Source organism: Pelmatolapia mariae, linkage group LG7 (assembly GCF_036321145.2).
Source record: "Pelmatolapia mariae isolate MD_Pm_ZW linkage group LG7, Pm_UMD_F_2, whole genome shotgun sequence".
In the NCBI taxonomy this organism is placed as follows: Eukaryota; Metazoa; Chordata; class Actinopteri; order Cichliformes; family Cichlidae; genus Pelmatolapia; species Pelmatolapia mariae.
Genome location: NC_086233.1, coordinates 48,112,968 through 48,130,335, shown reverse-complemented (window position 1 = coordinate 48,130,335; position 17,368 = coordinate 48,112,968). Strand labels below are relative to the sequence as shown.

General features: G+C 41.1%; 1 protein-coding gene across 1 annotated transcript; it reads right to left on the bottom strand.

Moving 5' to 3' along the window:
* Positions 1 to 215: 215 nt before the first annotated feature.
* On the bottom strand, positions 216 to 16,644 carry dhtkd1 (dehydrogenase E1 and transketolase domain containing 1). The gene is made up of 17 exons (XM_063479381.1): positions 16,373 to 16,644; positions 15,984 to 16,136; positions 13,482 to 13,693; positions 13,201 to 13,395; positions 12,764 to 13,033; positions 11,789 to 11,960; positions 10,730 to 10,928; positions 8,573 to 8,885; positions 8,399 to 8,483; positions 8,154 to 8,293; positions 7,921 to 8,071; positions 7,713 to 7,819; positions 5,698 to 5,862; positions 5,018 to 5,100; positions 4,704 to 4,870; positions 1,084 to 1,169; positions 216 to 995 (listed from the first exon to the last, which is right to left on the bottom strand). Exons 1-17 carry the CDS (start codon positions 16,542 to 16,544, stop codon positions 894 to 896), a joined length of 2,772 nt encoding a protein of 923 aa, XP_063335451.1. The 5' UTR covers positions 16,545 to 16,644; the 3' UTR covers positions 216 to 893.
* Between the last annotated feature and the right edge of the window lie 724 nt (positions 16,645 to 17,368).

Genomic DNA, 17,368 nt, shown 5'->3' with positions numbered 1-17,368 from the left:
TTATGTCTGCTGCATAGCCCAGTAACAAGCGAACCTGCCTTTTTAAAAAGAAAAAATTAAAATCCAGGGTTAAACTGGAAGTTAGTGGAATAAGCATGGATCCTGCTTCGTGCTACAAACTTCAAGAGCGACTACTCTTATAGAACGAAGCACGTTATTGGTCAAAAAGAAATAGACACACAAACATGAAAAGAGATTTATTTTAAAATATACTCTTTAATGCCATTATTCTGATTTGAAGCTTCAGTTTGGTAAAATGGTAAAAAAAAAAATTAACTTTAGTTCATATTTGTAAGATAAGAAATGAAACTGGTCTGATAAACATTCAGCAGTTTCAATGGTAACTTCCTCCTGGTGATCACGACAGACTTTCAAATCTTCAAGTGTAATGCTAGTTTAGCACTCACATTCTTACATGTTTCAAGGTTAATGCACAAATATACTCCCACTACTTTATGATGTAAACAGTAACTCATGCAGCCTGTATGCACAAGACAAATAAGCAGTTCCGATTCCTGAAACATGAAATCTGTAGATTTCCCCCTGACAGGCATCCATCACAGTCACCTTGTAAACGCCGTCTGTAAGGCTTCGATTAAAGTGCCTCCATCCTTAAATACAGGCATGCTGAATGACAGAAAGGAGGGAACAGAAGTAGACTTTTCATTAAAAACAAACACTTAAGAACTACAAGAGAACAAATAAAATCATTAACACTATTTGCTTTCACACATTTCTCTGATTTGATCTTCATTACTGAACAATTTGTTTAAAAACAGCCCATCCACGCCACGTAAGGGTCCCGCGTATCTGTAGTGCAGCAGATGCAGCATGTAGTGTTGTACCGATGCCTGCAAACTTGATATGTTTTGGTTTGCAGCCTTGTTTAAGTCTTAGGAGAAAGTAGCAGTGAGGATGGCCTCTTGCTGCTGGTGATGAAGGGTCCCGATGCCGACAGCAGGGGCGGGCAGAGCGGGCCGGCTCACTAACCGGAGCTGACAAGGACAGAGGAGGGAGTCAATTCGAGTAATATAATTCACTGAGGTTCACAGTGTAGACAGAATTATTTCAAACTGTGCTCACCTTGCAGGCCAGCTGCTTCTCAAACCTGGGAGCTACAAAAGACCAGGCCCCCATGTTCTGAGGCTCCTCCTGGCTCCAAATGAACTCTGCGAGAGGATTTTTAAAGTGTGATTATAATCTACAGCAATACAGGACACTGTTCAGTGCTTTTAAAAGGCAAGTTCCCACTAAAGATTTATGTAGGTTAACACTTTGGTTGAAGTTCCTCTCTTGCAGTTTAGTGAAATTTCAGCTCAGTGTGAAACCAGTTTGCTATAGAGTATTTGGCGAGAACAATAGTACAGAAAACTGAAGTGAAACCTGAGCTTTGTTTCTCATCCACACACACAGATGTGAGAAATCCTCATTCTGAATTCACAGTATATTTGTTTAGATAACTGCTGTAAACAAAAATGACCATTCAGAACAACTGCCAATCTAAATTATGTCTCAGTTTTAATAAAAAACCCCAACATAATTCACTGGGTCTTGCTTCCAACTTTAAAAATGCACAAACATACGTGCAAAAAATAAATAAAATAAACATATAGTCATTCGCTAAAGAAAATGTGCCATCTTTCAGTTCTAATAGGATTGAATGAAATGTCATGTGGTCTTTATCGGGTCTTGAAATTATTTAAATACAACTTCGGCTGGGTGGTAGTAATAATTTGATTTCTTTTCTTTTTCAGTCTTTTTTCTTGTAGGTCTGTTGCTCTGCTTGGGATTGTTGTCTTGTTGCTCGACCCAATTTCAGTCAAACTTTAGCTGTCACACAGACGGCCTCACATTTGACTCTAGAATACTTTGGTATACAGAGAAGTTCACGGTTGACTCGATGACCTTAAACTACCCAGCTGCTGTGGCTGCAAAGCAAAGCCAAATCATCACTCCTCCACCACTGTGCTCGACACATGGTATGAGATGTGTGTGCTGATATCTAATTGTGGTGCTGTGCATTAAGGTCACACATCTCATCTGTCTCATCTGTCTAAAGGACACTGTTGCTAAAGTCTGGTGGTTTTCTCAGACGCAGCTTTGCAAACGTGCCATGTTTTTTTTGTTTCTGGTTTTTCGAGAGAAGACACTTTCTCCTGGTCACACTCCAAATAAGCCATAAGTCTTTTTTCTACTGTCATGAACTTTAACATTTAACATACTGAGGCCTGCAGAATCTGATATGTAGCTCTTGGTTTTTTGCAGTTTCTTTGAGCATTGCACAGTCTGACCTCGGGGCGAATTTGTTGGGATGTCCAACCCTAGAAAGACTGGTTACCGTCTTGAATGTCGCTCACTTGTAAATAATAATAGTGAAAAACATTAGATGTAGAATGATAGGCTTCAAATAGTTTGGAAATGGTCTTCTAACGCTTCCTGGATTGATGGGCAGCAGCAATTCTTTCTTTAAGGTCACTGCTGATGTCGTTCTTCCTTGCCGTTGTTTTAACACACACCTGAACCAGCAAACTCACAGAACTCCTGCTTTTATGGACACGATGCCTTTGATTGTCAGCTATCAGCTCCTGGCTACTACTTATACTCACAATTCTTGTAGAAGCAGGAAGGGTATAGTTAGTTTAAGGGCACGGCACACAGACATAATGTGCCATGTGTCATAATTTGAGCAGTTTGGTCAAAAAGCTCCTCGTCATATCCCTCAGTTACCGTCTGAAGACCATTATCTGAATCACCAATTTTTCTTTAAAAAAAACAGAACAAATATTTCTGACTATCCTTTGCTGTATTACTGTTAAATAATAATCAGGATCTTTGTAAGACCAGAACTTATCATTTATACCCCCAAAAATGTGAAGATATTTTCAGCCCTTAGCTGTGTTTGAAGTCTTCTTATCCTCACAAGCTGCATTTAGCACAACAACCTTTAAAACAAAAGCTGTCTGTGCCTAAAAAGTAAAAAGAGGAACCTAAAAAAAGTATGCAAATCACTTACCGCTTTGAAGGTTCAAATGCTGTGGGCACAGGGTAATAACAGAGGCCAGCTCAGAAAAGCAATTCAAGATTTTGATCTACTCTGAGTCCTCAGCTAAACTTTGCCAGTTGAACACACACGCAGTATTTGTACTGCTGTTTAAGAAAATGCGTTTTTGTGAAGCTAAAAGTGTAAGGATGGAGTGAAGAAGCAAAAAAAGACAATGTTGGCAAGGAAATTTTCTCGTGTATGGAAAGCATGTCCATCACGCCTTGAATGACGCTCACGGGGACAGTGAGAGAAACCTGTGAGACAACAGCTGTGCAGTAGGTAAGAGTTTGTCAGAAACTTGATGATCTGGCATTTCAACTAAACGGTCGAATGTCGTTTCTGCTTTCAGCTGGATCACATTTAAATTACTCTGTCTCAGACTTCGGCAGCACGCTTTTGTAACCCTTTGTGTCCGACAAAAAGTCATCCCTCTAAAGTTTTTGACAGATTGCTAAATTGTATCTGTGTTTTCTTGATTTTATGACAGGTGGTCTGTTAAATGTAATAATTAAAAAAAAAAAAAAAAAAAACCCAGTAGTTTGTTAAATAGATTTTATAGACCAACCCTTAAAGGTTAACCCCAACACTAACGTTTATAACTTATACAGAAGACACTTCGTATGAGGTATGACCTCTTCTGGATGTGATGCAAGCCGTCACCTGTCTGGATCGGAATTACTGTCCATTCCTGAATGAGCGCAGCTGACAGCTGGCTATGCAATGGTCACTGGTTGTAGCTGCCTCTGATGAACGCATCCACCCGGGCATGTTCAGCAAGAAACACGTCAGGACTAAAGGAAAAGGCCAAGGAAGTGTCTGAGTACTCTCCTGATCCAGAAGGGCCTGCACTATTCTGGCGGTGTGGGAACCGGCACCATCCTGCTCAAGCAGCCACCACAGGCCTGGCACAATTACTCATCTCTGTTCCATGAGATTTCCACCAAGCTCAATCAGATGAGAGACTTTCTCTGATGGACATGCGAGGCTGCAGTAGCAGCAGCTCAGAACATCGGTCAGCCACATGGTGGCACTGATGAAAAAAATCATTCATACACCATTTTTGTGTATACTGAAACCTCTGGATTGCAAATGTAGTAAATTGAACTTATTCTGAGTTTTTTTTCTGCTCTGTCAACAAATAATCTGACTGAAACCAATCAACTACAACCAATATCTACTCACAGAACACGTTTGGATTTTCTAAAAGATTGATTTAAAATAATTTAGTGAGAAATGGATTTCAAGCAGAGACTGGAAAAAGATTTCACGACAGAAAACTTGTGATTCTTATTCTGACTCATTAATAAAGTACCGTTGTAATTAAGTGGAAAAAAAGACATTTAGATTTGAGAACATAAGTGTTTGTAATGTTTAAATGTATTATTGTACTGCTCTGAAAGGACAAACACCACCCGCACCACCCTAACCTAACACTAAAACTAATAAAACAAAACATTTTTAAACAACACAAACTAAAATGAAACAAACAAATCTACTCTGAAAAATGAAACAAAACTCATAAACTGATCTGATTAAACTTCAACTACGACTCAAAACAAACTGCTAGTGCACCTCCATCTATAAAGCCGGTGTGTTTGCTGAGAGTAAAGATGAAGTAGGCATGTAGGTGGGAAAACAGATTAGTGAGTGGTCACGCTACCTTTGGCTTTGGGGTATTTTTTGAGCTCCTGCTGCAGGGCATCCAGAGGGAACGGACACAGCTCCTCCACACGGATGAGCGCTGTGTTCTGGTTGGCTGCTGATGTCTCCCTCTGTTTCAGCAGAGCATAGTAGTGCTTCCCAGAGCACAGCACCACCTTCTGGACACTGTGTGGAAAGAAAAAACACTGGATTGGGCTCCTTACATATGTGTTTTTATGGTTCTTTCAAAAATCTGAACTCCTGCAGTTTCATTTAAACACACAGAAACAATCACACACCCACACTGCAGATTTAATATAACGTCTTCTCTACCTTTCAGCTGACACAGAAGTATCACCCAGCACTGGCCTAAAAGACGTTCCTGGTGCCATCTCAGTCAGACTGGACACGGCCCCCTGGGAAAACAGAATATGTCCTTCAAGCATCGAGATGGAAGCATCTCTGAGGAGCTGGATGTGTCAAATCTGTCCTAGAGACCGATTGGACTTCCTGGCAACCACTGGTCGCTAGGGAAAAAAAAATTATATTCCTGAACTGGTTGGCAAGTGGTTACTGGAGGCTGCTGGCTGTTGCTAGGTAAAATTTATTGCAAAGAGGGTGCTGCACAAAAACCCTCCTTGCGATTGCTTTGGTTGCTAGCAGACTGGTAGTTTCATGGAAGACTGCGAAGACTTAGCAAGTACTCGCCGAGCAATAGTGAAACTCTGCTGCAGCCAACACCATTCAAAAGGTCCAGCTTTTACTTTGAAAAGTGCACGCAGAGTTTTTGTTTTGTTTTGGGGGGTTTTTGGTGCAGCACCGTATATCTGTTTGTGACCAACTTCATTTTGCATCTTGGTGTGATTGGGCCTTTAATAGTCGATTTCACGGCAACGGCCAGCAACCTTCAAATACCACCCGCAAAACAGTCACAGAAATTGTCGCATTTTTCCCCTAGCGATGGCTGTTTTCGAGGCATTTAAGCCCGATCGAGCGCGGTCTAAAGTACTCACGGAAAATCTCAGCAGAGTCTTGGGTCCCACAACAATGAGAGGTTTGCGGAAGTTTCGAACCATCTGCCTCCGGAGCAGATGGAAGTACTGAGCGGAGGTGGTGGGGTTGACCACTGACATGTTCACAGTGTCGCCGTCCACACCCTCCTCCTTACTGTCGCACATCTGCGAGACAAAAAGAGGAAAAGTTAGCACTCATTTATATTTCAGGTAATGTATAACTAAACATTAGCTTGAGTAGCTTCCACTCTTGTAAAGCTGTGACATGAATATGAATGATTTTTTTTATACCTCACCTGCCAAAGATGACACAAAGTAAGTGTTAAGTATGCAAAATTTCAATTTGGTGTTCAATAAATTGCGTCTATTATCGGGGAAATGATTTTAGAAGCAGCCTCAATCCGATGCAATTTGTCTGCTGATTGCTTGCAGCCCATTAAGAAACATTATCTGTGATGATTTGCCATTGATCAAATCTGTACATAATGTGCTCCTGACTACACAGCCTTCCTCTGCACCATCTGAAACCATCTGTAACTTCACACAACAAGCTTTTCATTTAGATCAAAAGTCCTACGGGCTATAGTAATGTTTAAAATCTCACTTATAGAACCTTTAATTCTCATTATGTGGTTACCATTTTGTCTATTTAAATTATGGTATTATTCGTGGATAAAGCTCTCTGTGTGACACTGCATTTGTTATTACAGTTCAACTGTGAAAGGATAATCTCTTTCCTGGCAGAGGTAAAAGATTAAACCTCCATGGAAACTATTCAGGTGGTTTTTTTTAATGTGTTGTCAAGCAACTGATGAATCTGCAGGATCTGAAATGATAGTAATGTCATGACTGTTTCAGAAACAAAAGAGAAGTGGGATGTCTTTCTCCCATGTCTTTGACTTTAGCAGAGTTTAAGATTTTTTTATTACTGCAAAAGAAGTTGTGTAATGGTTAGAGAATACTATGTGGTGAAATCTTTGCCCTATATCCAACTAACTTTGCTTCTCTCTGCAGCTGTTCGTTTGATTCATTTCAAACTTGGTGGGGTAAGTACAGTGCTGAATTTGAGGTCCTTAGCCTGAGCGGCTGATCTTAATCCTCAAACAGAGCTGACCAGAAAGTTCCTACTTAAAAAAATAAATAGTTATTACTCTGATGAAACTCCCACAAAGATACCTGAACAACTACACACTACACTGAAGCACTTCTACCATTTTGGTGAATGAGTCATTCCACACACACACACACACACACACACACACACACACACACACACACACACACACACACACACACACACACACACACACACACGATATTATTATTGCCCTCGTTTCAAATCATCTTGCTTGCCTGTATACGACACATTTAAGGGATGTTTAAACTGTAGCTTTAACAAAATGGTTTCATAATCTCTGTGAACAGGCTCTGCACTAGTATGATACACTGACAGAGCACTTGTTTATCACAGTATAACACAAAGTCTGTTAAGCTTCAGGGATATCACTGTGTCCTGTTATGAATCATAAACCATTCTGAATCCATTTCAGCTGCTTTGGTGCAAACTGAAGTGATAACACTGTCCTCTCTTCATCCCTCCGGACTGATGCCTACAGGTAAAATGGATTCACGATAGTTAATGCTTGCTGACTTTGTTTTTACTGTTAGGATCAAGGTTTTCTTTGATTTTGTTGGTGCAGTGCATAAGGAATTGGTTGCACATCTGTGTTATTCCTGATAGGAATTGTCAGGAAAAATGGGTTCTGTGTGTAGACAAATGACAGAGTGGTTGGAATAATGTAATGAAGAGCACAGACATTCAGCCTGAATAAAAGGCTTCACCTGGGCCCTCATATGGCTAGTCCATCAAATCTGAGCTTAAGTAGCTTTAAGACTGTTATGTCTTTCTGTAATATTAAGTAGCATGTTAAATAAACAATAGTGAAATTAAGTGATTGACACTGTTATGACGCGATTCCAGATTAGAAATACCGACACAGTCCTGACTCACTGACCTGGAGGAAGCGCTCCATACGGCAGGAGGAGTGCTCAGGTCCAGCGCCATCGTATCCATGAGGCAGCAGGATCACCATCCCACACTGCAGCAGCCACTTGGCTTCACCTGGAAACACGACAGTTTCACCTCTGATGAAATAATCTCTCTCTTTTTTTTTTTTTTGACCAAGTTTATTAGAAAATGTGGCAGAGGGGTGAGAAGCTCACCTCCCGAGATGAAGGTGTCAAAGACAATCTGCGCTCCGTTAAAGAAATCTCCAAACTGAGCCTCCCAGATGGGCAGAAGCTTCGGCTGCGCGATGCTCATGCCGTATTCAAATCCGAGCACGGCCTCTTCAGACAGCGGGCTGTTACACACCTAAACACAAGACACCACAATTTGTTTTGTTTTGTTTTTCATGTTGACACTAATGGTTTTATCTGCTTTGCGAGGGCATTACCTCCAGGAAACTTGTCTGCTCAGGGCTGATGTGATTCAGAGGGATGTACATGTCGTTAGTGTCCTGGCACACAACCATGGCATGCCGCTGACTGAATGTACCTCTTCCAACGTCCTGTCCACTGATACGGATATTAAAACCTGCAGTGAGAATAGCTTGAGTTTAAAGGAAACCCCAGGAATTCCCAAACTGGAAATGAGTCATTTTTACTCACTGCTAAAAACACCAGACAAAACGTGACAGACCTTGGCAGAGGAGAGAGCCGAAAGCGAGGGCCTCTGCTGTCGACCAGTCTAGTTTGGTTCCCTCTTCCAGTTTCTGCAGCCGGGCCTGAGTTTACAAAAGCAAAATAATTTAACTGCTGTGATGTTTGGACAAGGCAACGCGGCAGAAGGGTTAGAAGCAAAAGATCCCGGTACCTGTACGTGGGTTTTTCCCAGGTGGCTGTGCAGCTGGATTTGCTCAGGGATATCCACAGATTTCACTCCCACAAACTGCAGCAGAGGAATGGGGACTCCAGTGTCCCAGGTGGTGACTCTAGCCTGGGGTTCAACAAGATCCCCCCAGCGGCCCTGCAGGTTGGTGGGTGGAGGGCTGTACAGGGTCATGTTGGACAGCTTGTCGTTGAGCATGCTGTAGTATTTGGTTTTGATCTCGTCACGCTCAACTTCTGTCATCAGACCCTCTGAAATCAGCTGGTCTGAGTAGGCGTCTGGGATGCTCTTTCGAGACCTGCAAGGAGCAAACAGGAGATGATCTGATTATTACCCTGTATTCTTTTAAATCAGACGCCCAAGATGGGACTGGGTGCAGACTCGAGCTTTAATTCAAGGGGTTCGACAAAAGCATTGCATTAACTGTTTGGGTATTACAGCCACCTTCAGATGCTCAAAACGAACTGTGCAGTTGACTAAGATGTTTTTTTGTCCAGGTTAGGCCTGTTTATTAGTTCATAACAAAGTAAATAAATAAAAATCTGAAAGTGATTCAAAGTATACAAATTGCATTTGTAATTTTTTCACTTAACTTATGATGTTAAAGGAGGTTCAAGGAGATGCTGATGTAAGTGAATTATTATTATCATTACGGGCTGAAAAATACAAATAAACCAATGAGAGAGATCGCAAAAACCTTTGGAGTGATCAAATCAAAATCCTGGTTTGTTCTTAACAAGGATGGCTATGGCAGCAAGACTAAAAGCTCTGAAGACAACAGAAGACAACTAAAGTGGATGGTGACATAATTTTTTCCTTGGTTAAGAAACAGCCTTCTGCAGCACAGAGCCGAGTCAAGAACACTCACACGGAGGTAGGCGTATAATTGTCAAGGTCTAGCCTTGATAAATGTAATTACAGAGGGTTTACAACAAGGTGAAAAAACACTTGTTACAAACACAACAAGGCCTGATTAGACTTTGCCAGAAAACATCTAAAAGAAAATCGCACAGATGTGGGAAAAAAAACTTTTTTTGGACCTTTAAAACCAAGGTCAACTTGTACCAGAGTGATGGGAAGAGGAAAGTATGAAGGAGGAGGGACAGATACAGAGATGATGTAATGGTATGGGCATGTATGATCGCCAGCGAACAGGACTGTTTTTGTGTATTAAGTAGCAGGATGAATTATGTACTGTACACAGCTGTACTGTCTGCTTTAACCACATGCTGCAAAACTAATGAGACAGAACGCTACAGTGCAAATAGATAATAACACAAAGAATACTGCAAAGGAAAGCAAGAGCTTCTCAAGACAAAAAAATGGGATATTCTTAAAAAGCCAAGTCGGTCACCTGATCTCAGCACAAACAGCATGTTTTCCAGTTACTGAAGACAAATCTGAAGGCAGAGACCCACAAACAACAGAGCATCTCAGTGACGGAAACACATCACCTCATGCCCAAGGATTTTAATCCCAGTAGTTCAATATGATGTTTATTTGTCCAATTAACTGTGAGCTTCTCAAAATTGGGACTTGTCTAATATAATGCAATTCCTAAACTGTTAAACCCCTTGAATTAAATCACATATCGACCGATTTAAAATCTATTGAGGTGGTGTACAGAGGTGGTGGCAGTTAATGATTTGTCCTCTTTGTTGTTCTTCATCCATCTTCTCTTCCCCCTCATCCTCCTAACCAGTCACAGTGTATTGCTTCCCACTCCCTGGTCATGCTGGAGGTCGCTTCCTATTAAGAGAGTTCTTTCTCGCCACGGTCGCCAATTGCTTGCTTTTAGAGGCTCGGCTAATTGTTGCAGTTCTCTCTTTAATGTTGCAGGGTCTTTAACATCCAAAGCAACATACTAAAATGACTGTTGTTGTGAAGCAACTGCATATTCTCTACTGTCCTGAAATTCAGAGTTTTTATATTTTCAAAGCACTGTAGTGGTTTAATAACTGAAACACTACAATTCAAGTTATGCTTGCCTTTCACACAGAAATAAAAATTCCACAATTACCCAAATACACCATTAAACATCAACCATTCCTACACAAGTAGACCCACCATGTAAATGCATCAGTGCACCTACAAGAATAATTCAAATCAAACTGCTAAGTAAAAGCGATAGCTTTAACTAACCGGATGATCTTGTACATTGCCGGATTGGTGAAAAAAGGCTCGTCCAGCTCATTGTGGCCCCACTGACGGTAACAGATCAGGTCCAGGATGACATCTTTCCTGAAGTGCCGCTGGTAGTCGACAGCCAGCCGAGCGGCTCGCAGCACCTCCTCGGCATCATCTCCGTTTACATGGATCACAGCACAGTTCACCATCTTACCTGTGGAAGAAATGTCGCCCATTACAACATGATGAAGGTACCACTTTACAAAGTAAAACTGCACTAACACTGGCTAATTTAAAAGACCTCTCAGATATCCTATTTCACCGTGTATCATATTAGACGCATACAGGAAATAATCCATATTCAAAACCCTTATGAAACTGTTTGACTTAGGCTTCAGGCTGCATGCTACACTCATTTTTAGCCCCATTACTTTGGATTTTTGCATAGAAACAAATGAAGCATCGTGTAATGTGAAGTGTTTTTTTAAACATTACTTTTTGGGCATTTTTGCCTTTATTGGATAGTGGAGCAGTGAAGATAGGCAGGTAGTTGCAAAGAGAGCAGAGGGCAGCAAAAGGCCACAGGTCACGCTCAAATACGGGCTGCTGAACTCTGTGGCCATACGGCATGTGGTCACCCACTCGCCCACTGAGCTAAAGCAACACCCCACTGATTCTTTTTCCTACTCACCACTCATCTTATATGAAAACGTCAGGAGAAAAAAGGCTTTACTGGAAAGATTGCCTGACTAAAGCCTGCTATTTGATTAAGTTGAAACACAGTAGACACAATGTCAGGTCACAGGACATTTTGACATTCGCTGTACCTCTAATTGACACTGATCTTGGAAACACTGGGTTTAAATACTTTAGAATGAGCTCCAAAAACTTTGAAGCTGTGACATTTTAAAAGTTTATATTTAGTTAATCTGCAACTCTCCTCACACTCTTTCTATTTCGTGTCTGCCTATTCTCAAAGTCTTTTTTATACACACAAAGCGCTTTCAAATAAATGACTTACTAATAACGTATTCTCTCTGTACACAGGAATACTGATGAGAAGCTTTCACTGACCAACATCACTGCAGTACAAAGACGATCGTCCTCTTTCCGACGGGGTGGTGTAGCCCACTTGGTTATTCACGATGAGGTGGATGCTCCCACCCACTCTGTAGTGAGGAAGATTTGAAAGGGTCAGAGTTTCAGGAACGATGCCTTGACCAGTGAACGAGCCATCGCCGTGAATCTGTGGAGAAGGAAGAAAGAAGAAGTTATCTCATCGTACAAACAAACATCATCTAACAAATCCTGCTTTTTTGACCTCATTAGCTATGATTCTTTCAAGTGTGGTGTGTGTAGTCAACATGCAGAAAGTACAATTATAAAGATTTAAAATATGTCATATTTGACCTCTGACCTCTCCTTCAAGGTCAACAGAATGATCTGAAGGTCAAATTGATAGCAATGCTATACAGAGCTATTTAAAACTATTATTCTTACCACCGGTGTTTGTATTGACAACATATAGGCATTTATGGAAAGGGAATATGGGGATTCTAAATATTGCATTATAGTTATAGCAACCAAATATCATGTCACATTTGACCTCTGACCTCACTTTTACATTTCACATCTGTCTTTCTTTCAAGTTGACCCCAAAAAGCATTTTACCTTTAAAGAAAATGTTTTGAAGAGGAAGAGAATGAGCTTCCTGGTTGGTTAGTTAGTGTAATATTATATAATAAGCACAAGTTATTAAAGTTGTGATGTCTGTAAGTCACCATATTAACATGAGGTAGAGCAAATAAATGTAAAATTGTCAAATTAAAAGTAATAATTGTTCTTCATTAATTCATTAAAGCATACAGTGATTTCTTAAGCATTTTGGAAGGGAGAGGGAATCTTTTTCAGCACACAGAAGTAAAACACTTTTTTATTTGTTCCAATAGAGCTATTTGTGTTAGTTTATGAGATTCCACACTAACAGACTCATCACTTTTTCTAGCAAGTTTTAAAATATGTCCTCACACGTGTGCGCAGCTGTGTTACCTGCAGACAGATGACTTGGTCCCCAGGTTGGGCGTCGTCTTCAGGCGAGTAGTCCCCTTCTTTCCGGAGCTGCTGCCTGGCTCTGGTTTTGCCCTGAGCCACGGGGTTGATGGCCTCAAGGTGAGATGGGTTGGGCAGCATGGTGACATGAAGGGGGTGTTTGGCTCCGAAATCTAACTCCACCGAAGAGGTGAGGTGGGAGAGGACGTCACCGATGGCCGGCGAGGTGTCAGGGAACTCGCTGAGGCCGCGCATCTTACGGAACATAAGCTGGAGAGAAAAATGAGGGAAGCACAGCGTTATCCGAGACCGTCTCGCTTTTGTTTGTCGTGCGGCAAAGGCGAACAAAAGCTGTTCAGTGATGTTAAAGAAAATAAAAGATAATCTTGAAGATCGTGACTAAAATGCAGTATACGGGTCAGATTAAATATCCAAACCTCAGGTGGGAACTTGAGCAGGCCTGTCAGGAGGTTGAGTCGGCCTCGGTGAGGCATGCCGATCACAATGTCAGTGACTCCACTGTGGGCAGACTGGTGGAAGAGCTCAAAGAAAAACCCCATCATGCTCTCTGCTCCCTCTCCTCCATAACGCTTCACAGTAGCAAACTTGGTGGCCAGAAAGTGGTCGAACTCCTGCAGGTTGAAAGAGGAATATTAAGAAGTGGATGTCATTGAGATCACGTGCTACAATTCTTTTTTATTACTCTTCTGAAACCTGCCTGAGACTCTAGCATGATCTTGGCCAGCTGCCTTCTCTCCTCTGGAGAGAAATTCTCTCTCTTAAGCTCCTCGAAGCGGTCAGCGAACCACTCCCTCTCATCCAGACTGCTCAGCTGGCCGGGCTCCACTGACAGGTGGCCACAGTAGGCTTCTTCCAGGTAGGCCTGAACCTCTTCCACAGAAGCCTGCGCTTTCCCAAAGTGCCGCAAACCTGCAGAATCACATGTAACGAGTAAAGCAAGCAACACCTACCTGTGAATTATAAGGGTGGGGGAGGGTCACAGAACAAAAACAGCCCTAATATGTACTTTTTAGTGTTCTGTATTCACAGATGAATAAACACTGTATATTTCACAAATGATATGAAGCTAGAAAACATGCTAGAAAGTAATGAGAACAAACTACATTTTAATAATAAAACTTGCATACTTTAAAATTTTACAGGGTTTTTTCCAGGACTTTAACCTGCAATCATTTTACTCTGACTTTACACTTTTAAACCAAGAATCGAAATTCTCAAATATTGCATAAAATGTAAATATAACAGAATGCAACTGTTTACAAATCGGATCCTAAGACTTAACGAGGTAACGACGAGCTGCTGTTACCGTGAAATACTGCGACTGGTCTGATCCATTGACACGCATCACTAGCACATAAGAACATGGGTGAAATAAATGAAAACACAGCATCTTAACAGGCATTTTTCTGCATGATTGAGTGCAGTGGGTCACATGGTCACGTTCCAGTCCTGTAAGCCTGTGATCAGATGGGGTCTATCCAGTCCAGAGCTTGTTGTTGTAACCAGTTCAGATCTAGACCTTTCAGCGTGTGGCTCTAATAATATGGTTATCCTGGATGAAGAGGACGGTCCTTCAAGTAAGCAACACAAGACAGATTAGGACGCTGAATGTGTAAGTAAAAGTGGAACTATGTCTGCTGTAACGGTTTCCTTTAGGGACTTGATTTTTTAACGGTTATATACACTCACACGCCGCTTTAACAGGTACAGCTGCTTGTTAATGAAAATATTAACAGGCCAGTGACATCACAGCAAGACGGCCAGCTGAAGTTCAGAAACTGCTGAGCTAAGGGAACAGTCAGAAAAGGATGAGGACTGAAGAGCATCTCTGAACGCACGACATCTGCAAATTTGAAGCACGTGGGCTACAGCAGCAGAAGATCTCACCGGGCACCACTCCTGGCACATAAGAACAGGAAACCGAGGCTTCAGTTCACACAGCTCAGGTGTAAACAGCCTGGAATAAAGAGCCATCCTGCCTTGCCCGAGTATTAGTGCTGACCATGTCCTTTTATGACCGCCGTGTAGTCGTCTTCTGATGGCTCGTTGTGACTGGACAGCACACCATGTCACAAAGTAAAAAAAAAAAAAAGCACAATTTTTTGTGTGAAATGGATCAAATTTTGCTGCTTTACATAAGCCTGTAGAGAACTTTTCATTTTTTAACCTCATAATTAGGCGTAATAATGGTGCAGTAACAGATGCAACCACTCAAAAACAACTTTATGTGCGTCTACCTTAAAGAGTTCATGCTTTAGCATTAAGTCATGGATAAAATGGTGTGTGTCGTTTTGTTTTCTCCCCTACAGCCATTTTTGGAAGAGAACTCACTTTCAGAGACAACTGATGATCAACCAAGTGTTGCGCAAGAATGGCACATGCTAACAAGTAAGTACAAGTTCTGTCGAACACAGAGTCCTCAGTTAAACATCAACACTGGAGTGCAGCAAATACTGGGATGGGCAGGATTTCATAATGAAAGACAAACGCCATATAAGTTTAACACTTTTTAAAGAGCAAAAAGTAGAGAGTTGGACATGATTAACACTTAAAAACTCCGAGTGAAATAACATTGTGGGTGTTATTTTTTCCCTCATAGTTTAAAAAAAAGAAAAAAGATTAACACTTCTCAGTGTAAAATATCAACTCTTGATTTAAGTTTGCTCCTGTCTTCTTCTTCATTCAGCTGCTTCCTTTATCTCAACCCATCCCTAGCTTCCTCCTGTCTCTATGCTGTTAGGTGCATATGTAAACCGCTTATTGTGGAGTCACTAAAAACCCTGCTTCTTCATATCAAGCAAAAAAAATCCCTGAGCAGGTATGTTTGGTTTTCAAGAGCTTCTTTAGTTAGCATTACATAAATATCAGACTCAGGTTGAAGACCACTTATATTCTTGGTCCCGCTGAACTATAAGAGGAATATAATTTTATTTCCTTTAGGTGGTTTGTGATCAGTTTGAACCCCTTACAAATATTATTATCTAACTATCAATCAGGGCGTTTTATGTATACTAATATAGCAAATTTGATTTTAATTCATTGCTTCTTGTAAAGTTACAATAAGATTTGGATGACTCACGTGACCACATTTGAGGCCCGACCAGCTAAAAGCAGCTGCATTTGTAAGATTAAGGTTAAAAAGGTAAACAAGTGTGAGTATGCTAACTTCAGGTGCATGCTTTCTGCAGGATTCCTTTACCTGAGGTGTTGAGTTGTCCACTCATGGTGCCAGTCAGCATGCTAATCTCCGGGACACTGTCAACAACAGGCTTTTGGGGTAGCAAAGGGTTAATTTTAGCAGCCTTGTGTCCGTGTGCTCTGTATGCCTCCACCAGTCTAGCGAGAGCATGATCTGAACACAAGAGAAGAGAGCAACGCGTGACAGCGAGCGCACATTAAATAAATGACGCGTTCACTGCACAGCAGTTAACAGCTACAACAGCTTCCAGAGTCAACAATAGGCCACCTAAACAGAATATCATTTAAACTCGTTAATTGGCAACTGTTAATGCAACTGTCTTTGCCGAGCCTCTATGTTAAACGACGGTAACTTAAGGGGACCGTACTGTAGTTTAACTCCATACTGACCTTGATTTAGTGCAGCCACCCGCTCGCTCTGCCACTTCTGGTCCCGCTCGGTCCTCTTGGGTCGGTACCCGTAAACACCTCTCTCGGTGTGATAACTGCAGCCGACAACCTGCCGAGCGACGCTCTGCGGCAGTCTGCTCAGCGAGCTTTTCAGCAAAATCAAGGCCGACATGTTTCCAGGTCTTTAGTCTCGCATGAGATAGCGGCACACATCGGAGCACAGGCTACAGGACGGCGGCCATACTGCCCGGAGGAGGGACACGTTAATGGGAGGAGATGTCGCATCGGTAGGCGATTGGCTGAAGCTTATCTGGTCGATATTTAAGTCGAGTAAATGGTATTTAATTTTACTTAAACACAAGGTTTGAATCTGTAGGACACGAGGTTACATTTTTACATTTCGGGCCAGCGCTATGTTGTCTTTCAGATGGCTAAAAATCTCAGAAGCAAGTGAAGTAGCGTAACAGGTGTCCAAGCGACGACGTATGTGCTGAGTTCAGGGACTCCTTAAAACATCGTAATTACCACTGGAGAGCAAGATTATTATAATTAACTGAAACTGAACTTAAAATTAAAAGCATGCATTTAAGGAATGAAAAACACTTTGAAATAACTAAAAAGAAAGAAAGAAAGAAAGAAAGAAAGAAAGAAAATAGGTGTGGGAAAAAAATTAACAAACATTTCAGTTAAAATTACGTTTTATTTTTTAAATTTATTTATTATTTTATTATTGATTTTATTTTATCTTTATCTTTTGCGGGAAAAAATACTTACAAAACGACTTAAAACAAAATATAGAAGACTTGCTGGGTTTTTTCAGTCGAATTTGTCACCACACCACGTGAAAAAAAAAAGTTATTGTTTCATATATTTACAGACTGGAAGGTCTATAATGTTCTAAGTCAGAAAAACTAAAAAGTACATTTTGAAATCGCTGTTCTAACCTTCTTAAATAGCCCATGACATATTTAACCATAAAATTATTTAAAAAAAAAC

What these genes read in the sequence shown, in the direction of transcription:
- dhtkd1 (XM_063479381.1), bottom strand. Translation starts at nt 16,544, where the DNA reads ATGTCGGCCTTGATTTTGCTGAAAAGCTCGCTGAGCAGACTGCCGCAG. An exon ending in GGTGGCTGCACTAAATCAAG is followed by an intron (nt 16,137 to 16,372) that starts GTCAGTATGGAG and finishes TCTTGTGTTCAG; the next exon opens with ATCATGCTCTCGCTAGACTG. An exon ending in GTATGGAGCGCTTCCTCCAG is followed by an intron (nt 5,863 to 7,712) that starts GTCAGTGAGTCA and finishes TTTGTCTCGCAG; the next exon opens with ATGTGCGACAGTAAGGAGGA.